This window comes from Capsicum annuum, chromosome 5, assembly GCF_002878395.1.
Source record: "Capsicum annuum cultivar UCD-10X-F1 chromosome 5, UCD10Xv1.1, whole genome shotgun sequence".
Lineage (NCBI taxonomy): Eukaryota > Viridiplantae > Streptophyta > Magnoliopsida > Solanales > Solanaceae > Capsicum > Capsicum annuum.
Window position 1 is genome coordinate 193,589,911 of NC_061115.1, and position 24,234 is coordinate 193,614,144.

At 33.6% G+C, this 24,234-nt stretch overlaps 1 protein-coding gene across 2 annotated transcripts; it reads right to left on the reverse strand.

Moving 5' to 3' along the window:
- Positions 1-1,268: 1,268 nt before the first annotated feature.
- LOC107871059 (splicing factor-like protein 1) lies at positions 1,269-4,708 on the reverse strand. Of its 2 annotated transcripts, none has more exons than XM_016717852.2 (2): positions 2,161-4,708; positions 1,269-1,578 (listed from the first exon to the last, which is right to left on the reverse strand). In XM_016717852.2, the coding sequence occupies exon 1, from the start codon at positions 4,599-4,601 to the stop codon at positions 2,190-2,192; it is 2,412 nt and encodes an 803-aa protein (XP_016573338.1). In that variant the 5' UTR covers positions 4,602-4,708; the 3' UTR covers positions 1,269-1,578; positions 2,161-2,189. The 2 variants fall into 2 exon arrangements, with proteins under 2 accessions (XP_016573338.1, XP_016573339.1); XM_016717853.2 differs by having other exon boundaries at positions 1,269-1,468; positions 2,161-4,707.
- Positions 4,709-24,234: the final 19,526 nt, after the last annotated feature.

Sequence of the window (24,234 nt, forward strand, 5' to 3'; positions counted from 1 at the left end):
TGGGGTTTAGGGAGGGAATACAGACCTTACTCCTACCTTGAGAAGGAGGTTGTTTTCGATAGATAGACCCTCGACTCAAAGAATGATTTAAAAAAAGAGAGGCAGCAACAACAAGCAGAAACCGTAAGATAATAAGATAACGAGGCTAAGGAAACATGATGCAATGGTAACCTAAGAATAACGAAAAACAAGGACAATACTAAACACAGAGAAAGGAAAAGAAATATGCCCGACTACCTACTAATACACACGCATCTACAATCAAAGTACTGGATTTGAATAAAAGATCAATCCTGACTGAAAAGAAAAGGTTCAGAAGACACTTCTACCAAAGAAGGTACAGAAATATGTTTACAACATATACTCGAGAAAGCCCATATACATGTCTCCCTCCATTTGATTTTATGTAAAGGTGCATACAACATGGAGCTTGTGACATCTCTGTGGCGCTAAATCATGCTATTAGAGTAAAGCAGCGAGTTTATGTTATCAAGATGATAAAAATTGTCGCTCTTTTTAAAAGAGACTAAAAGAAAAGACCATGGAAGAACAAAGGATGTTATTAACCTTCTTTGTAGTATGACAAAAACTATCCTGCTTAGCCACACTGTCCATATTCTCAACGACTTCACAACCACAGTTCTATCTCAAAGCATCAACCAGTCCAACACTAAGTTAATGCTAGCCTCCAACAACAATAATACACTCTTCCCGCTTAATAAATAGCTAAAATCAAATGATAATAAATCATCTCTTCCCCCCACTACAACACAAAAAACTTAATCCACTACTGCCAAGGGAAAAAGTAATACACGACTCAAACAGGAAGCATTCATACAGCCCAACTGTGTCACCCCTAGCCTTCTCTTTTCATCTGTCTAATGAGCTAAATAATCCCTCTTGGTGCTGAAATCTAGTTCTTAAAGAATAACCAAGTAAATCCAACAAGGTCACATTTACACATCTAAACTATAAATGAGGATAAGCAAATTTCTCACACACAGCCCCGAACAGGAACGCCCAATGCACTACAAGAATCTTTTCCTGTCACAAGACATCTGGAAAATATATCAGAATGAAATAACAAAGAATTAATCCGGAGACATGTGAACATAATAGTCATACTATCAAGTCACATACCCTGAGGACCTTCACATCTTGAAGATGCATCACCTTCTGGAGAGAAATAGCAAAGGCAAGCATCAGGCTGCTGTCTGATATTCGCTCATAGTTAAATTAGTTTAAAAAACTAAGAGAGAAAACCAAAATTGATGAGCAGTGAATGTTAGTCGAGAAAAGACACAACACAAACTGTCAGTGATCAGTCATCAAGAAAATCCAACAAAATAATTAAATAAGTTCGAAATCATATGCTAGGCAGCTATGACAAAAAACCAATGTTTGACATTATTAATATCCATAAGGCACCAAATTAGCTGCTCCAACTCAGACTGAACTCCTCATCTCTCTGCAAACATCATAATAGTACAGCAAGGTTAAAGATGTAAGTCCGAAACTTCCAACAAGTAAGACATGGCAAGAGGTAAGAAATCACGTGAAGTGCTCCAACAAATCAGCCTGTCAAAACATGGCAACATCAACAAAGGAGAAACATTAAGAACAAATCACCATGCCTTCACTTCTTTAATGCATTAAACTAAATTAAAATAAAGATTTTTCAAACTAGAGGAAAAAAGAAAAAGAACAAGAAATCTCAAAAGAAGTCAAATTCCAACAAATGTAATAGGACCTAATTCTAGACATAGATACTTGTCCATGTAGAACAATGTGAGATGAACATGGCTAACAAAATTAGTTTACCTACATTCTAATTCCTCTTCACCAATTCTTTTTCTTCCACGGGGAACTTAGTGGAAGTGGAGGAAGAGTTAAAGAAATGGTCACAAAAGATGTAGAAAAGATTAGATACTGAAAGCACTTAAGGGTATGCGTAATACACTCCCCGCCCCCAACCCCAAAAAAGGGGAGGGGGCATTAAAGGAGGAAAACAGTGAGTTATCATCAGCTATGAGTCTGTGGCAATAACAAATCAAGCTGTCTCAGGGTCAGTGTGATTGTATGAGTGTATACATAAGAGGTGAAAAGCGCTACCTAAGCTGTACACAAAACAAAATGTTGCAAATGTAACATTTCCAATACCTTGTACTACACGCAAATACAAAGCATCATCATTTCATCTCTGACATGAACTTTTCATATTCTGCATCTGTACCATAGGGAGTTTTGTCTGCAGATGGTGGAGCTGGAGGCGGAGGTGCAGGTGCAGGTTCTGGCGGATTTGAGGCCCAGGGAACATTGCCCATGCTCTGTGAATGATCTACATTAGACTGTGACAAAGTTGGAGGAGGTGGTGGCGGTGGTGCCATGCCATAATACGAAGGATAGCTGTACGAAGACATTGGATATGCAGGTTGGGGTGGCATAGCAGTAACAGAATTTCCATAGGTATAACTGGGAAGAGATTGAACAGGTGCATGAGATTGCACTCCGGGAGGATAACTTTGTTGCGTTTCGCCAGACGACGTGTAATTTTGCTGGTTTTCACCAGAAGAAACTGTCTGAGTTTGGACACCAGAAGATGGTGTTGGCATTGGTGGTGGAGGATAATGTGCACTATATGGAGGAACAAATTGACCCGGAGGAGGAGGAGCATACATGGTTGAGCCAGGAGGAGGGTAAGCAGCATATGGTGGAGGTACAGTTGGTCCCCAAGGAACTGGAGTCCCGGGATAGCCACCCGGGGGAGTAGTGCCAATGGGACCACCTGCTGCATAATGCTGAGAAGGATAAACTCCGGCAGCCTGATTAGGAGCAGGATATGGGGGCATTGCTGGAGCAGGAGGACCTGGAGGCACCGTAGGCTGAGGGGGTTTTCCCGCAACTCTCACAGCAATAGTTCTTCCATCAACACAATGACCATTCATTCCAGCAATAGCACTATTAGCTTGTTGAACATCTGCATACTTAACAAAGCCATAACCTTTACTCAAACCACTAAGACGATCCTTAATAACTTTAGCCATCACGATGGTACCAAACGGAGAGAATAAATTAATCAAACCATCATCTTCCATAGTAGGGGGAAGATAACCAATATACAAGTTCGTCTCGTCAAATTCTTTTGGCTTCATTAAATTTGACCCTAATCCAGGGTGTGAAGAGGTACCACCACCACTCGCATTATTACCGCTAGCCCAAGGAGGATTACTGCCCGCGCTTCCAGGACCAAGAGCAAGAGTTGCCGAGTTCTGCTTAAGAGATGATTCAGGAACCGTCCCTCCCAATTCCGCCAAGAAGTTCTGATACTCGTCATCCATTTTCTTTCCAGTAGTATTTTTCACAGGACAATCTATAGTAGGATGTCCCCCATCACCACATATCTTACAAAGCACATCACTTTTAAATGTGGTGGTTCGTGAAGGACAAGCATACTGCCTATGACCTGGTTCACCACAAAGCCTACAAAACTCTTCGTCCCTAATCGTTCCATTCAATGCCGCAAGTTCCCTAAGCTGCTGCCTCTTATGCTCATTAAGTACTTCATCAACAGGCTGCAATAACTTCTCCAACATAGCCGCAGCCGCCTCAAGAGATTCCTGTGTATCAGCTTCCACCAACACATGTAAATCCTCGTTCTCAGCCGGGTCATGTTTCAAATTTCCTTTCTGTTGTAACCTTCCTTCTTTAACCGACCCTTTCCCTCGTATCACAATCTTCGCTCCCGTCTCCTTCTCCATCCTCTTCTGCGTATTCCCTCTCGGCCCAATAATCAACCCAATAAAATTATAACCCGGATACTCCTTCATCGGAATATAAAGCTTCTTCTGAAGCTTAGGAGGTCTATAATCAGCCGGTGGCTTAAAAGCCGGATTCTTCTTAATTATCTGAGATATAATCTCTTGTCTCTCCCTATTCAATTTCTCTCTTGCACGATACTCCCTCGTATTAATCCTCACTCCCATATTATCATAAATAGGTTCTGGTGAAGGCGATCGAGCTCCTTCAGGACGATCATCCAATGGCAAACCAGATTGCAATTTTCGACTTATCTCAAGTAATCTACTATTAAGCGCTTGTACTTCAGGATCGAACTCAATACCTCCCGCAAAATCTTTCATAAAATCAGGTAACTGAATCAACGGCTTCGGTTCATCATCTGCCCACCTCGATTTCCTCTTCCTCCCGGTTCCGCTTCCATCATTTCCTTGAGTAGTGCCAGTACTGTTACTGTTACCATCCGTGCTTGAATCTGTTGGAGGTGGGTCCCATCGACTCCGCCTTCTTCGTCTACTCGTTGTCTCTTCTTCCCCACCCGATTGGTCTCTCTCGGCTGTACCGGTACCACTATGAGTGTTGGTTAACCCATTTCCCGACAATAATGGCTTATTAATTGAAGTTTCAAGCGAGTTATGAATGTTTGAATTTGAGTTGTTCAGCTCGGCATTTTCACGAACCGGTGGTGGGGGATCCTGAGCTATGGTTTGTGAAGGGTTTTGATAGTATGAATCTGAAGAATTTTGAGGCGGCGGCGGCGGAGGATACTGTTGGTAGGAATTTAGGGTTTCAGATTGGGAATCCATTTGGGGATTTTTGGAAAAAGAGAGGGATTAGATTTGTATAATAAGAAATGTATGAAGGATTGTGTGGGAGAGGGTGCGTGTCTGTGAATCTAGTACAAGTTTAGATTTGTATGAAAATATGGTGGCTTGAAAAAAGGGCTCGGATAATGACAAAGTTGGGCTTTCTAAACTAATTGGGTCCAATTTCTTCGGCCTTAAATCAATCTAAAAATTATACAAACCCGCAACTTATGTTTCACTTATTACAAAAAATTTCATCTCCTTAGACATATTACATAAATCTCACTTTTTTAGTTTCCCTCTATTAAAGTACATATATATTCATATCTGCTTTTCTCTCAAGATTTTTTCCCTTTAAAAAAAGGCTACAAGCAAGAGTCCGTTTCCATGTTTGAAATCAATCATGTTTGACTCCAACTCAATGGCATTCAATTTTAACATAATCTCTTTTTATCATTCTAATTTTTTCGATTTTGAGGTTAATAATTTTATTTTTATATTATTGAAATTTGATGATTTCGAATGAACAAATTGTTACATGTTGTGATTAAATAATTTTTTGGGTTTCTACTTTACCAAAATATAGCTTTTATATCTGGGTTTTCCTTTTTTCTTTTCAAAATTCTCTATTTCACGTACAAAATTACATAGTACTTAATAAATAGATGATTCTCCTTTTTTTAGTTTAGAATTAACTCAGTTAGAGTATAATGAACCAACAAATTCAGTAATTGGGTTTGTTCCCGGAGTATTTGATTACGAGGAACCTAACTTTGTTGAAAACAGATCAAAAAATCGTAACGGTATTTAAAAAAACATTTAAAAATAATATATATGTATGTGGTACGAGACTTTTTGTTAAATGATGAATAACGTATAGTACTTACATATGTTGTTATATACATAATTGTGGGCAGTGATGTTTATGTTTATATATACATTGTTCTGTTATGTATATATTGGTATAAATAATTACAATACATAACAAACTGTTTTATATATATTTTCTTATACATAATAAATTTGGTTGTTAACGTTGTCCTGTGATATCTTAGTATATTGAATTTGAGTTGTTTTGTTAACAACAACATACACAACAAAATAAAATTGAAAATACATCAAACAAATATGGTAAAGTGAAGAAACTGATATTTATGCCTTCGCAATAATATCCAACTTAAATTATTTTTCACAAAAAAAAAACTTAAATTGTTCAATAAAACATTATATAAAAGTAGAAAATGATAATCGAGTAATTAATCAACAAAAGTAGAGGAAAATTTTAAGTTACTACTCCTTTGTAAAAAAGTTACAGGAACGCCTATTGTGACCCTCATTCCTGCATCGTCCACAACGATTTGTGCTTGATGAAAGACTTTCGCTTGATTTCTTCTTTCTTCCTTTTCTAGGCTTTCCAGTTGTCTTTTATATATCGGTGTATCATCGAAGGACATAGCTGAAATAGACAAACTAAATATAATTAGTATATCTAATATTTTAGAAGTTTTTTACTACACATATATGTTTGTATATATATAGTTCGATTATGTATATATTGGTATAAATATTTACAATACATAAGTTGTTTTCTATGTGTTTTCATTTACATAATAACTCTATATTTTTAACGTTGTCATATGTTTTATATATCAACATATACTGATGATATGTATATGTTGTCCCTAAATAAAAATTATTCAACAATAAAAATTGTTCCTGAATAATTATGCAAATGGTGTGTTGAAAAAAAAAAACAGACAAATATATACATAGCTGAATTTTGCAAATACACATCTCTGACTACAATTTTTTTTCACCTTTTACAAAACGAGAATAAAAAAATAAAGATATAAATATACATAAATAAAGTCAAGAAAAAGAAAACAATCATTAAGGAGAGAATATACACAGTAATAAATGGGAGATAAACTAGAAAATAGAGGAAAAACAAAGGAGAATTAAGGATTAACACATTTTTTTCTTCCTCCATTAAAAGTAATAGAACACCATTTTTTCTTCCTTCAAAATTCAATTAACAATAATAATAGAGAGAGTGAGCAATCATTAATAAAGAAGAAACTACAAGAAGAAGAAGCTATCCACACAAAAAAAATCATACATTACAATGAACAGACAGATTTTTTCCCCTTTCTTCTTTGCCATGGATAGCACTAGTAACAAAATAGAGGAATTTCTCCATTAACATAAAAATCTACACCCATTAGGTTATATATATCTTGGGATTTATGTTATTTATATAGAATTCCTCAATCTCTAATTCAGCCGCAATTGCATATATCAACCTCAAACACAAAATATTTTCAATTATAATTTTGACACCTTTTGTATCGTTCTTATTGTATTTTCGGATTACCAGACACCTAAATGCCTCCAAAAGAATTACAATATTCATCTTTTTGAATAAAAAAAATTAGTTTTTTTTTGCAAGAGATGATAAATTAGTGATTACATTGTTTGTGATTTCTATTTTTTGATTATTTTTTTGTTTATGTATTGTTGTTTTCAAAGTTTGAAATAATATAGCTATTACACAAATTAAGGGATGTAGTAATTCAGCATTAATGTTGTTGAGTTAATTGCATGCTAAATTGAAGGAAGATCAGTTAATTTTCTATTAAAACGTCATAATTAGATTTTCATATACATAGGGTCTTATGTATATAATGGCTGAATTAAGTAAAATAATCGGAAGAGAGAAAAAATTAATTAAGAAGATGGAAGAGAAGATAAATATGTTTAATAGGGTTGGGATTTATGTTATTTAGCCTAAATCAATTGGGTCCACTTTCTTGGGTATATTAGTTGGATCAGTCGCAATGAAGATAATACTTGAAAAGGGACTACGAGTTATCTTGTTCGAGTAATATTTTAGTATTTTGTAAAAACAAAATAAATACCGACATTTTGAAGTTTAATATAATTTTATTTTAATATTTTGTATAATTATTGTAAAATTTAATTTTCAATCTCTCGAGAAACATAATTAGCTCCTCATACGTTCAACAAAGATACATAATTAGTTGTGTTTTTTGTAATTACTTTGTAAGAGTGAGGATTTATGTAAATATGGTAAGTTAAGGTGTATGTTTATGTTATTTTTCCTTCTATTTTTCATAATAAAGTGTTTAAACCAATTGGGCCACTTTTCTTGGGCACACTGGATTAGTCACAACGGAGATAATACTCGAAAAGAGGCTATGAATCACCTTCTTTGAGTGTATCTCTGTTTTCGAGTGAGAAGAATGTTTAAACCAATTGACCTACTTTTCTTTGGCATGCCAACTGAATTATTCAGAACAAAGATATTACTCAAAAAGGGACTACGACTCACTTTCTTTGAATAATATTCTATTTTTAGAGAGGAATGTTTAAGGATGTTTTACATAAATCCTGACTAGTTTATCCATAGTTACATCCGATCCTATTTTTTTCTAAAATTTCATAAAATTTTGATTATTTAATTTTCAGATACATAATATTAAAAGAGATACAAGATTGATGTTATATATTAAGAAACAACTAATTCTCTTTAATTATGGAAAGTAATGGTAATTAACTCATTTAAAGAGTAATTTACTCCAGGGGTCTTCTAATTAACATCTAAATATCCACAAAAAACGACATTAGTTAATAATGCAACTTTTTTGAAATATTCTTTTCCATATTCTACTTTCAGATTCATTCTTCTTTAGCTTTTCTCTTTTTTTTTTTTTTTGGTGTTATTTTTCTTTTTCAACTTTTTGCAATTAATTTCAAATCCTGAAAAAAGTGATATAAATATTTATTAAAAATGTATCATGGTAAGACATGATGTATCAGTATAAAAAATGAGATTTGAAATAAAAAGGTATAAGAGATACATAATATCAAAAATATATTAGATCCAGAGATTCATATTTTAAAAGAGATACATACAAAAAACTTCTAAACTATATACATGTATATGAAAAGATACATACCAAAAAATGTATCAGGCGTACAAATACAAGAATATGCACCTGGAACATGCATATAGAACTAAGCTTAATTATGTATCTTCGGCTAATAAAAAGTGTATCTCGAATTAAAATGCTCAGATACAAAAATTGTTAAACCTTTGGTAAGATGTCTCTCGTTGTGACTTCAACAACTTTTCTTTTTGAAACAACACCTTTTCGTCTACAAGTGCGAAATTATATTTTCTTCGACGCAATGGGTTAACGGAGTTCACGAAGTTTCATTGTGTTGTGTAAATTTGTATTTATTTTAAAAAAAAGTCCCAAAAATTGTATTCTCGATCTAAATTTGAATTTGTCTAAAAAAAGAAAAAAAGAAAAGGGGTTTATGGTGCGGCCGAAAGGGGTTGAAGAAGGGGAAGGGGGAAAAGGAGGGTGTCAGAGATTTTGTAGAAGTTGCTTACCATTGTGTTGTGTTTTTAAGAAGGTAAATGTCTTTTATATTTTATATTTTTTAATTTTTCTCTTTAAATTTTGACATGATTTAGGGGGCAATAAATATATCCTAATTTTTAGGATAAAAGTTATGTATCTAGAGATTTAAAAAGAGATAACATAAATAAGAGATATTTATAATTTTTATATAGTTTTTAGTAATTTAAATATTTTAAGTTATGGTTTTATAAAAGTTTTCCATAAAATATTACTTACAGGAGGTATATATTAGTAGTTCCTTTTCAAATATTATCTTCGACATGGATGATCTAATCAGTGTGGCAAAAAGAGTAGGCTCAATAAATTTAAGCCCAAAAAGTAGGCCCAATTGCTTTAAACATTGGAAAAATTTCACAAAACCACAATTTAAAATATCTAAATTACTAAAAATTTCATCACTTAATAAAAATTATAAATATTCCTTATTTATATTATCTCTCTTTAAATCTTCAGATACATAACTTTTACCCTAAAAATAGGATATATTTACTGTCCCCCTAAATCATGTCAAAATTTAAAAAGAAAAACTAAAAAAAAGGGGCATTTACCTTTTCAAAAACACAACACAATGGTAGGCAACTTCTACAAAATCTCTGATACCTTCCTTTTCCCCCCATTCCTCTTCTTCAACCCCTTTCGGCCGCACCATCAACCCTATTTTTCTTTTTTTTTTTTAGACAAATTCAAATTTTCATTGAGAATATAAATTCTGAGACTTTTTTTTAAACAAATACAAATTTACACAACACAATGAAACTCTGGGATTTTCGTTAACTCATTTCATTGAAGAAAAGATAATCTGGCACTTCTAGACGAAAAGGTGTTGTTTTGAAAAGAAAAGTTGTTGAAGTCACAACGAGAGACATCTTACAAAAGGTTTAACAATTTTTGTATCTGAGCATTTTAATTCGAGGTACACTTTTTATTAGCTGAAGATACATAATTAAGTTTAGTTCTATATGCATGTTCCAGGTGCATAATCTTGTATTGTGCATCTGATACATTTTTTTGATACTTATCTTTTCATATACATCTATATAGTTTAGAAGTTTTTTGTATGTATCTCTTTTAAAATATGTGTCTCTATATCTGATATTTTTTTTTGTATTGTGTATCTCTTATACCTTTTTGTTTCAAATCTCATTTTTTATACTGATACATCATGTCTTACCATGATACATTTTTTAAACAATATTTATATCTTTTTTTTCAAAGTTTGTAATTAATTACAAAAAGTTGGGAAAGAAAAATAACACCAAGAAAAAAAAGAAGAGAAAAGCTAAAGAAGAATGAATCTGAAAGTTGAATATAGAGAAGAATATTTCAAAAAAAAATTGCATTATTAACTAAATGTCATTTTTCGGGGATATTTAGATGTTAATTAGAAGATTTGCAAAGTAAATTACTCCTTAAATGAGTTGATTACCATTACTTTTCATAATTAAAGTGAATTAGTTGTTTCTTCAGATATAACATCGTTCATGTATCTCTTTTAATATTATGTATCTGAAAAATAAAAAATTAGAATTTTATGAAATTTTGAAAAAAATTGGGATAGAGTATAATTATGGATAAACTAATCGAAATTTATGTAAAACACCCATATTTTATTTTTTGAAAAGAAGAATGTTTAAACCAATTGACCCACTTTTCTTGGCACATCTTCAACTTGTGGCATATGTACCTAAATTTGAGCTTTATACGTTATAAGTTCATTAATAATTCACGAAGTTCAATCATTCATGTGATCTTCTAACTTTAGACAATATTTTTGTAACGCCAGACCCATATATTTGAAGTAGTCTTGAAAGTAGCTAAACTTGTGGATTTTAGTACCTATTGGGGTATTTGGCAAAATAGACACTTTGAAAACTTAATGAAGCATTTAGTCACAAGTCCTGAAAAACTAAGTGAATGCCCACTATTATGACATCATCACTTTGACCAAACAAACCTACAGTACAAGTTTTAAACTTTACACTTTAATCTCCCCCTGATCCAATAAATATTTAATATTTTTCACCATTTTTCATATTTTTTTATTTTTAATTAAAAAAATTATCCAAGAAGCCACCAAAAGGAGCTCCCATTTTTCAGCTATATTTCTCGATTTCGGCGACTCTTTCGACGAAATCTTGCTCATCACAACTGAAAATCTTCATTCTTGGTCATTGCCTCCATTGTTGTTCCATCTTTTTTGAAAAAATAATTACAAAAAATAGTTTTTCACCATTTTTACTAGCTTGAAAAGCTTTCTAAATCCACTCAATACCCTATCATTAGATATATTTCAGTAGTTTAGAAACTCCACACATACATTTCTCCATCCTAGAGCTAGGAGGGCATCGATTATATCCAAAATTCATTCATTCACATTTTTTGTACGGAGATTTTCATATCTGTCATCGACCAGTCATTTATCAATTATAGATCAATACCTCAATCTATTATCAATTAGTATGGTCTATAATGATAGTAACTGGAGTAATTATCATCGGTGGTGATTATATGGGTGTGTGGGAGGAGGGTCCTAAATATTAGAGTTGGAAATCATCTAGCAAGGAGACAGTTCCCATCTCATTGCGTCGCAATGATTCGTACAACGACATGATTCGAAGCGTAATTGAGAGCGGAGAATCAGATTGCGAGCCAAAGAACGTTGTGATTCGCTATCTAATGAATGAGCGGGGAAAAATACATCTCACATTCATAAAGAATGATTGGCATGTGTCCTTATACATGTTGGATATTGCTGTCGATGGCTCTAGGCCATTACTGAGGATAAGTGTCATCGCGGGATCTCCGACAATCCCGCCACCACACTTGACAATCGATGAACATGATTTATTTGGAAATGAGAGTTTGAATATTCATCTATTGGATATGGAAAATCATTCAATAGAATCAGAAGATTCCAATTTCTTTCAAGAAGAGAGAGAAGAGTGTAGATTAGGATCACAAACCAATCACACTTTCTCCAATGGAACAAATTTCATGTAGATCAAATATTTAGCAGCAAAAAGGAGCTGAAGTTTTTGTTGGATGTAGCATCGATGAAAAATTCTTTTGATTATGCTACGTTGAAGAGCTGCAACAAATACTTTAAGGTGAAATGTGTTTGTCCTAGTTACGCGTGGATGTTGTGTACAAGGAAGTATGAATGCACAGACAGATTTCTCATCTATAAATACGTTGGAGATCATACTTGCGGCATCGAACACGCCACACAGTCATAAGAAAATCATGGTTAAAGTCATTAAATCGATTTGTGGGAACATGTATCGCAAAAGAAAGGGTCCGAACACTAGTGAAATTTGAAGGATCATTTCAAAAACTTTAACAGTGGACCAAACTATTGGAAATATTAGATGAGGGGTGTGATTTCTAAGAAAATGGTTCAAGGGACACCAGAGCACGGGTATTCCTGTCTGCTGACTTTTTCCTACATAATCAACGCTCTTAATGTTGGCTTTACCTATTCTATCACGGTGAACAAGGATGATTGTAGGTTTATGTACTACTTTTTAGCCTTGGGCCCTTGCATTAGGGAATTCGCCCACATGATAAAGGTTATTGTGGTCGACTACACTTATTTACACGGTAAGTACGAGGGCGAGCTGCTAAGTATGGTTGCATAAGATACGGAGAACCATATTTATCCCATTACCTTTTACATCATTGACAAGGAGAACGATGCATCTTGGACGTTCTTCTTTGAGAAGCTGAAGTCTATAATGGTCGATGGACTAGATTTGTGCTTTATCTTTGATAGGCACAAGAGCATCGCCAACGACATTGTGGGGGCTTACAACCATGCTCATCACAGGTATTGCATGAGGCACCTAGATAAAAATCTCCGGGTAAATCACCAATGCGGAGATAACCTCTATCTATTCTACCACGCGGCAAAGGCATATTCTTTTGAGAAGTTTAGCGACCATTTTGAGGAGCTCAAGAATTATTGTCTGAGACTGCCTTTTTCCTCGAGCATGAGCTTAGATTTGAGAAGTGAAGTAGGGCATATTTCTCAGCAACAGGCATGATGTGATGACCATAAATATTATCGATTCGATCAATTCTATGTTGATTATCAAAAGGGAGTACCCCATGGCATTCATATTCAATTTAATTGCTAAGAGGTTTGGTAAGAAATTCAGGGAGAGGCGTGCATATGTGCTTAACTATAAGGATAACAAATTTGTGCCTGCCGACGAAAAAATTGTAAGGGACAATATGAGCGAGGGCGACTCTTTCTATGTAGAGAACATAAACGGAGATGACCACTAATTCACAGTGTTCGACAGTAGTTGTACGACCAAAATTGACCTACTATAAAAGTCATGTTTTTGCAGGAAGGTTGACTTGGTAAAAATACCATGCGCTCACGCGATGGCCACTTTGAGATTGAAGCAGGGTGATGATTATGGTTTGAGCATCTACGAGTACTCGTCGCCTATGTATAAAGTAGAAGAGTACCTCCTTGCGTATTCAGAATCAATTAATGTTGTCCCTTTAGAGTCCGAATGCGCGTGCCACAAGAATTACTAGACGTAAACATTACTCCATCCCTTTTTGACACCAAGCTCAAAAGGAAGAACAAGAAACGCATTAAGGGTGTGGGTGAGACTTTCAAGACGAATAGGAGGAACAAGTGTTCACTGTGAAAGAGATCCAGGCACAAGAGAACCACTTGTAGTAATAACAAATCATAGATAGACTTGTATGCATATGTGTTTTTGTATGTCATGGCAGTGTATCCATTTTGACTACACAGCAGTGGCCTGATTAATGTCAGTTTTATCGATTTTACTTTGTGTCTATTATTGACCTTTTAAGTTATAGCATATATTATGTGTCAAGTCTATTAGGCGTATTCTTTATATCTAACAACGTTTATTTTCCATCCCATTTCAAGTCTATTGAAAAACCCTTATTATTCAATCGAACAAATGAACAATCAAAAATTTATGACACATAAAAAAAGTTGTTGTACGTCCACTCATGTGCTGTGTCAATTAGGTATACGCTACCTACTTGATTTTCGTTCATCCATGCGTCGACCAACCACTGGGCGAGAAGACCAAAGGGATTCTATTTTGCTCTATATAAACAACTATTAACTCTACATAATATTCATCTTCTTTAACCCAAAAAATTGACAAATACGGTCAGATGTCGAGAATTCCACTTAGACCACGAAGGAGAGTTTGGTTCCAGCGTTGCCACGACCTTCTCCTCCTTCAAAATAACCTAGACCGTCTCTTCTACGGCCTGGGTCAGGACAGGGAGAACCTCTACCGTGAATTCTGATGTATCTCCCATTTTTATGGGCGATCGTAGAGAGGCTGAAAGTGGAGCCCGATGAGTTGATCACCCCTCACCACCCCCTTAGTTAGGTTTTAATTTCTGTTGTAGTTGGAGTTCTAAGTTTATTACAAAGAAGTTTTCATGGTTAGGAATTTTGTTAGATGGAAGCTTTTTTCTTTTGCCCTTTTTGCTCGTATTTTGGTGTACATATTGTGTTAAACGATGTTGTAATGAACTAATGAAATGAAGTATTTTTTGTTTCCTACATATAGTCTATACTTGAATTTTATAATTTTGTTGCTGTTTGAATTTTCGTAATTTTCCCTGTTAGAAGATGAATGAAACAATTGTCAGACTTCAAAAATTTATATATGCTAATAGATAATGAATCTGGTCTATCAACGATTTCGTTGATTTATAAATAATTAATTGCAAGGTCGATATAGTATATGATTGACTGAGATCAATATCTATGCATGACTGTCTACATAATCGATTCCATTATGCGGGTTGGTGAAATACAAATAACTAATTAAATAAAATCGTGTCGATTTTATCGATTGTAAATCATAGATTGCAAACTTTGTCATAGATTGTAATCGAGGACCATCGATTGTGTCGATTGTACATCATAGACTGCAAGCTTTGTCAATAATATACCATATTAGTTTATTGTCCTTTATAGCATATTATGAAAAAAGTATATAAAATTAAATAAATAAAATTGAATTGAGGGTCATCGATTGTGTCCATTTTAAATCATAGACTTAAAGCCTTGTCAATAATAAACCGTATTGGTTTATTGCCCTTACTAGTATATTGTGAAAGAAAAATTAATTAATTTATAAAAAAATAAATAATTGTATGCAATTAAATGAGCTTAAACAAGTCATGTGATCATATAAGAGTCCACGTAACTTGGAGAAGGTGATCAAAGATGAGTGAGGATGGGTAGTGGTTGAACAAATGATTTTTTCACAACATACTTATGCTTTGAATAAACATTGCCCTAAGGATGTTGGTTGTACAACTACCACCCATCCCCACACATCTTTGATCACCTTCTCCAATTTATGTGGACTCTTATACGATCACATGACTTGTTTAAGCTCATTTAATTGCATAAAATCTAATTATTTATTTTATATTAATTAATCATTTTTCAAAATATGTGCTAGTTATGGTCTATAAATATGTATTCTAGTTTAATTCGTTTATTATTGAAGTCGACCATAGTTTATTCTAGACTATGATTTGTTATTTATTTAATTATTTATATTTTTGACTATGTACCAATGCTTTTTTGACTGTTGCACCAACCTGTATATACCTTAGCATTGACTGTGTATCGATCTATATGGTTCATCATTTATCCAACGCATGAGAAGACATCGATTATATTTAAGGTCTGTGAAAGAGGTCCAACAATAACAAAATTTAAATATTAGATTTTTACAACGGTAATAAAGTACATGTAAAATCACATCCAATGCTAATATCTCACTTTTTTTTTTGTATAAAAGGAAGGCTATTTTTATTTTAGCACTCATTTTTTGGCTTTAATTTTTGTTCATTTTTAAACAAATACAATGTCTCAAGCATCCCAAATATTAAATGAAAAAGTGTCCTACATATGTCGTTGTGACAATCCAGCTGTTTTGAGAACGTCACACACTAATTTGAATTCAGGTCGAAAATTCTTTAACTGTGCCGTTGGAAAGGTGAGTGCGTACATGAATATGTGATTCATTTTTTTTTCGGTTTAAGTAAGCAAATTCATGTAATAACTTATTTTTTTTGGTCAAGGATAATGTCGGATACTCTTTTTTTAAGTGGCTTATGGAAGACTCATAGATGAGCAACCCATCGACATCAAATTTTCAAGGCACTTCTAAGTTTCAAATACTACAAAGGTTTTAAAAATCTAAAGAAAATAGAGATCTACTCATGACATTGTTAAAAGAAGTCGAAGAGCAAAGGGATTAATTGAAAGGATCATTAAAAAAATTGAAATGGAGAGGGATCAACTAAAGCAAAGGTTGATTTTGGCCGAAGAAAAGAGAATGACCTAAAAAATTATTGTATGATTTGCTGTTGGTGTTGACTTTCTGGAAAGGTGTAACAGGGATGTAGGAAATTGAATAAATAGATGTATGGTTTCTTAAATCAACCGTGGGTGTAATCTATAATTAATAGAGAATCACTTCTACAGCGTTTATCATCGACTATAAACCATGATAGTTACTAAATTTGTAACACAATGCAATATTTAATAGTAAACTTGTTTGTCGTCATTGTAAATATATGATTTATTAAATCAATCATGGGTGCAGTCTATAAATTATAGAGAACGACTTCTATAATATTTGTCATCGACCTCTATAAATTAGGACACTAGCTGAACTAATAACACAATACAATCAACTATTTAATCTAACAAGACAATAGAATAATTGAACATAATTTCATCAGTAAATGCCATCATTGAGATGCCAAATATATGTAATTCAATTATCCATAAAAATCAAATCATTAAAAATAATAAATCATTAAGAAAATTATTTGTTCCAAACCACCAAACTACATATTATCATTATTGAGTTCCTTAACAATGCCTATCACATCCACTTCATTTTCTTCATGTTTTTTCTCCTCTTCTTCTACTTTTTTCTTCTTATTTTATTTCTCTTCTTCTTCTTCTTCTTCTTCTTCTTCTTCTTCTTCTTCTGTTGATTTCTTTTCCTCTTCAATAATTTCATCCTCCTGTTCAGCCACTACTTTTTTTATCAACAGCCTTCTCATTTTTCTCTTCTTCTTCTTATGATGATTTCTTTTCACTATCTTCTTCTGTTTTCTCCTCATTTTCTACTTCTTCTTTAACTGTCATCTCCTCATCTTTTTGTTTTTCTTTTTTTTTTTTATTTCTTCTTCTTCTTCTTCTTCTTCTTCTTCTTCTTCTTGTTCTTCTTTTTCTTTACTTTTTTCATCTACTACTGCAATGTCAGTCACTATAATTGCAAGTTCTTTGAGGTTTATTTGATGTCGGCAACGAGGGGGACTGTCGAGGTGCACTGCATTGTTTTGAAAGGATTACCCAAATTATGCCAAAAAAAATTTAAAGATCAAAAAATAAATTAGTTTACCTTGATCTTGTTGCTTCTTTATGTTCTTCTTGATTCTCCCCAGCCTCTCATCGCTAACAAAAGAAGCAATATCAAGAACAGTTTTCTTGAGTAAAGCAACGCACTCACACAGTCCTTCATCATTAGAAGTGTCTGGTGCAGTTTTGATTCCACTTGAAAGAGCATGATCACAAGACCGTGCTAGACTTGGGACGTAATTGTGACCACTCAAATCTTTGTCTTCATTTACGACCTCCACTGATGAAGTGAGGACAGTCACGCCTTTTAACTGTGCCTTTAAGGCATCGATGGACGTAACCTTAACTTCATCCATGTATGTCTTAAATATTTTTATGTAGGTCTGCTCCATCTCCTGGATAGTAGGGGTAAGGTACGAGTGCACAATCTATTAAAAAATATAAATTATACGACATTCACTAATTTAATAATATTATTATCATTTTATATGTATACTTTTACCTTTGTGTTGTTTCCTTTGTACTTAAATGAGTTGCCTTCTATTATGTTATCGCTCTTTGACGTGTACCATCTAAGAAGATGGGAAATGGGCAAAAGAGAATCCAATGACTTACCGGCGTACCTTTCAAGATGAGGAAATGCCTCATATATCCAAACCTGCAATCAATAGAAGCACAAATAAATCTAAAGGGTCTATGTATTATCACATAAATAGGTAAGAGTCTATAATAAATCAACTAGATGGTAGATTATAAGTACCAGAAATGCCCAAGGAAAGCGTATAAAGTGTACGATGCATTATTCCTCTTCACGAATGCTTCTTTCTGCTTTTTCAAATGAATCTTCTTTTTCAAATAACTCAATGTCAGTCTAAACGACTCTTCTCCACATGGATACCTCTCGAACAAATCTAAACCAACCGCCATCTTAATGTTATCTGAATCCACCTTTTTTGACAAGTCCTTTGCTAGAGTATCGAGTGCATGAACCAAACTAAAGCGCACTTCAACTTTTTTTGATTAGTCAACCTATTACATTTGATCAGACTAATCAGCCTAGCAACATTAATTCTCTTGTTCATTGTCACCTTAAAATGAAATCTTTCACCATTTTGGAGGACTGTTCATTTTTTATTTATGAGGATATGCTGAACAATTCAACCCCGTAATCAGAGCAAATTCCTTTAAGCCGAAATAAGCTGGCTTACTGTTCACACAAAATCAAATTTCATGCAATTTTTTATTATTTTTGATACGTCGCAGCAACACATAATTGACCATCTATCCATGAAACTTAAAATGTTCCGGCACATGTCTCAAGTGTCAAAAATAGGTCTTCTTGAAATCAGCATACAACTTTTGTTCAACTAGGATCCTTCTAAACTCTCGATAAACCGTCATTCTTGCTCTTACGAAAATATTTGTAGGAAAAGAACCTAACTCATCCATCCAAGTTGTTAGGTCGTACAACTCAACGGAGATGTCTCTTGCACAAATTGGCAAGGATAAGGGATCCTACTCCTCTCCGTCTCCACTATCTCTCCTGTCCTTATCTTTACCGCTATCACTTTCACTTTCTTCTTCGCTTTTCCTTTCGCTTTTTCCTTCACTATCCTCAACATCATCACTCTCATGTGCACTACTTTTATCAAATTCGTTAATCTCGGCAATAATTTTTGATTAACTTTTCGACTCAGATTCGTCGATTACAACTTTTTTCCTCCTTGAAGTTTTGGAAACTTCTTCGGATTTTCGCTTCCTACTGCTAGAAGTAGTGGAAGCATCCCTTTTAACTGCTTTATAAAATTTCACCATTTATGATCTACAACCAAAAATGAATCTGTAGTAGTCGATTTATCGACCACTGATCTATTAAAATAAACCAAAAAATACAGTAAAAATAAATCTGTGGTGGTCGATCTACCGATCATTGGTATATTAAGAAAAATGAAAAAACGCCTCAGATCAAACATGCAAATCAGGTTCCAGCTTCTTTAGATATTGGCTATACAATTCACAACAACAAGAACACCCTTAAAATGGGTCTAGTTCAGTCAAAAAATTCAAAATCAATAGGCAATATAAATACAAAAATTTTGTAGCCATTATCCAAAACAAAACACGATTAAACATGCAGAATCGACAATATTAATCAAAACCACTCAGATTTTGACTAATTCAATGAAGAACAGTGCGAATTTCATCAACATTGACGAACGACTACACAAAAAGAAACGAAAAAAAAAACTAAAATGGACCTAAAACTAATCGAGGAAGAAGATTAAACTTACGTAAGCAAGAGAAGATGAAAATTTTTGACTTAGGGAGCAACAATCAAGCAAATTTTTTTTTTTTACTAGAACTATGAAGAAAAATCGAGAGAAAAAGATTATTTGAGGAGAGAGAAAAGTTGTTGAATTTATTCAATGAATTTAATTTTTTTTAAATATTTAATAAACATAAAAAGGGGCCATATTGTATTTTTACAAAGTTATATTTTATCCCAACTTTTAAAAATGTTGAAGAGACCCATGACCCCACAACCCTACCCTACTTTTTATTTTTTCCGAACCCTAACCCTAGAAAATAAATAAAAATAAATTAGGTGGGTATTTCTCAAACTAAATTTTCAAAGTGGTCATTTTTCCAAATCGTCTCTACCTACCTTGGGGTAGTGGCAGAGCTAGGATTTCTATTAAGAGGGTTCAAAAAAATAACTAAGCACGTTAACAGGACCTAAAAAATAAGAGGGTCGGATTAGATATAAGTTTCATACCCGATTTTTACCTAAGGTCAAAATGAGTACGATATTATGGACTTAAAAATAATAAATTTTGTACAGAGTCGCCACCTAATTTTTAAGGAAAAATAAGAAACCTATTTATTTTTTTAACAAGTATGACTTTATTTAATCTACGAAACCATTTTAGCTTTCAGGTAAGGGTTCAAATTATTCCGAAGGGAATGAGTTAGGCACCCTTCAGAGTCCACAAATGTGGTTCCCGACCAAACTTAGGTTTATTAAAAGATAAAGGAAAAAGTTAGTACAAATATAAAATGTGCATTAAAATGGTATATACAATTTATATGTAAAGAATGTATAAAAATAAAAGTATATAAGCATATGTACGGAAAAAATAAAAAGATTGGATAAAGAAAAAATTGTTCTAAGAGAAGATTTACATAATATTTTTTCGGGTAAAAGGTGTGAATTATTTGATTAAATATCTAACTCAATTTAATGTAAATATTAATAGCCTAAATTTGTCTAAATGCATAGTAAGGGTTGCAAAAGTAAAGAATATCCCACCCAACGCCCCAAAAGTAAAGTTTTCACTATGATTAATATTTGTACAATTGTAAAAAATATAAAAGTACAAAACAAAAATTCAAACTCTTCTTTGAATGCCATTCATGACAAGTATTTCCAAGAACCCTTATAGACACTTGTAGTAGAAATGTTAGTAACAAATGAAGACTAAAATAAATTAAGAAAGTATGCGTGCACGCATATGAAAAAGTATGATTTTCATTAAAAAGTGGGCTCAGATAAAATTTTAGCTATTTATAACGATTTCTTCATCGCCCGAATTTATTTATTTTATTACATATTTATACACGTAATATTCTTCTTTTATTTGTGGAGGCCTCAAAAATCGACGGAAAATTTCTTCATCGGCCAAATTTGATACTTAAGAGTGAAATATGAACAAACCAATAGAGTACGAAAAATGATTAAGAAATAAATCCAACGTTAATACATATTAACAAAAAAATGTAACAAAACAATCCAAAATTCATCCAAGAATTGAAAATAGTGAGGGAAAAAATCAATTTAAAGGAACAGAACAAAACATATGAGTTGTACCAAATGTTTAGTACCAAAATTACTTATTAAACACCAAAAATAAAACAATAACAATTAACAAATCAATATGGAAATATCACTAATTAATAGTTTAACAGACAATATAGAAAAATACAAATTAGAACGAAATATATAATAAAGCTTCTATCCGTTTAATCAACACCGAAATTCATTAGAAATTGCAAACAAGAGTAGCACAAAACTAGAAAGTATATTGAATGAATCCACAAAACGGAAAAATAGAATAATGCAAGTCATGGGAGTTTTGAACTCCCAACAAATCCGTAGAAACGTAAAATAAGAATAAATGTTGGCAAAATATTGTGTTACATAAGGAAAGTAGAGGGGAGAAGGGAAGTAGATGTGGAGGTTCGGTGGTGGTAGTGATTGAGTGGTGTTGCTTTAACGGTAACACGCCAGAGCAACACTGGTGATATGTAAAACCGGATAGATCTAGCCATTTTGATGTGGTGTCCTCCATTAATGGAGAAAAGAAGGAGAAGAAAAAGAGAGGCAGCATAGTGACATTGTGGTTTATGGCTGGAAGTATGAGAGGTTTCGTCGGAGCTCATCGGAGCTTTTTCCCGGGGAAAAAGAAGCTGCAGCCATGGAGAGAGAAGGGGCAGGGGAGGCACTGTCTGGTTTTGTTGGGGTGGCTGTTGGTCAACGGTGGGGAAAGGAGAGAAGGAAAAAGAAAGAGGAGGGGCGACAGTGATGGTGATTTTATCGAACTTCGATAGTTGAGTGGTGGTGGGGTAAAAATTATTGGTGTTTTTCTGGAAAGAAGGAGTCGAGAGTAGAGGGTGATGATGGCAAAAAAGAGAAAGGTGTTACGGCAGCTGTCTGCTGATAGCGATAACACTGAATTTAGAGAGATGAAGAAAGAGAGAAAAACAGAGTGAAGAGGCTTAATGGAAATATATGTGTGTATGTGGTATGTGTAATTTATTTTATGTCTATGGAAAAAGAACTACCTCCACTCTATTTATAATATAAATTGACCCTTTTATTTACCCACTAAATAAAACGTCTCCCTCTCTTGCCCCCTTAGTGCAGGTACTAGTCTATAGGTTATTATCTAATGGATTTTTACCTTTTCAATCATTGTATAATATATTATTAATCAAAGGATAAATGATTCAATCAGTCATCTCAATTGTCATTTTTAAAAAAGTTGACATGGTTTTGACTTGATTGGTTCGTTGCTTCGTGTATTAAAAATTATTGTCACACCCTTTTTTAACCAAAAAAGATTATTTTTAAGTTTGAAAAGGGTTTTATTATTGAGTGACAAAAATGTTTTTTTTTTGAAAAGAATTCTTGTACATTTAAACTCAGAGTCACCACTTGACATAAATCGGGTGTGCCAAGTTACCTTTTGAACTCCTTTTTCAAAATAATTTGACTCTTTAAAAACTGGTCCACAAATAAAGATGCTGGTTAAGGAATTTTGTTGACTGAGGGGAAGGTGTTAGGCCCCCATCGATCCCTTGGTTTGAACACGGTCGCTTCGTGGAGTATATCGGCTAGTATGACACTATAAAATGTATAAACCAAACAAAACACACGACAAGAAAGCAAACAATCAAATAAACAAAACCAAAAAAAGTGTCCAGTCCAATTTATTACAAACCGAAACAAAAGTGTTGAATTAAACCCTAAACTATTCTCATTATCATAGCTATGCTTTACCCGATTCCATGGGACTTGATCATTAGCCGCCTTTGCGTATAAGATACTTCGGGACATACCCTGGTGAATAAGTACAAAGGGCCTCTGGGCATTTCCTGACTAAATGAATACATTTTCTAATTTCAAGCGACAAAATGAAACAATCTCAACCACAAATATTCAATCATTCCACAATCGTCAATTTCTACAATTTGCCTACCCAACTTTGTATTTGCCTACTAGTTTCGGCCTAAAGCATGATACTATCACATTCAAAATTAACAATAAGTCAAAATACCACGATTCGCTTTTATCAAGATCGATCCCTCCCAAATAATTAATTTTTGTTCTTAACAATGTATCATTTTATTACATAATTCGTAACCCGAGGGAATCAAACAACAAATCAAACTAGTAGCAATCACCAATCAAGATCAATCAACATACAATATTCAATCAGATTCACTGGATATCATCAACAATAAAATAGAAAAAGTGAAATAGTAGAATTGGATTTTAATTCGAAGCTTTTAAACTCAATGTTATTCAAATAAAAAGACAGGATTCACATTCAAAAACCGCAAATCCGAACCTCAAACGACGAACCTATAATTTAAACAACCCACAATTTGCACTAATTTAAATCAACCCAACTGACCCGTACCCATTTCGACTTGGTCATTTTCCAATGGGGTTTCATCAAAATCAATTCAGATGGGTCAAATTTTTTTGATTTGGTCATTAATTTTGATAATTTTGGTGAGATTGGAACTTAAAACAGGACATAACTGGCGGTTTTAACGCGAGTTTGGTTGGCATGGAGCTAGACTTACTGATTTTTACTTTGCCAGAGCTCCAGCGAGATCGATAATGATGAAAGATTGGAGAAAATAGGAGGCCATAACGTTTTTCAGCGGAAAATCACCAAAAAAGTCTCTCTTTCCCTTTTTCTCTTTTCTCTGGTTTCTCTTTCTCAACCTCGCCTATTCATTGGTTTTTCACCTTCTTTCAAATTTTTTCTCTATTTTTGCTCTCAATTCAGTCCATCTCTCTTAATTTCTCTTACTGTTATACCTTCCACACCCTCTCTTTACCTGTTACTTTATCTACTATATGTGAATGCGTGTATTTTGTGATTGTGAGGTGTGTTGGTGTATGTTTTCAGTGAGTATTATTGTGTAGAGTGTCTGGTATGGTGTGTGTGATTATGTGAGATGATGGTAGTGTGTATGTACT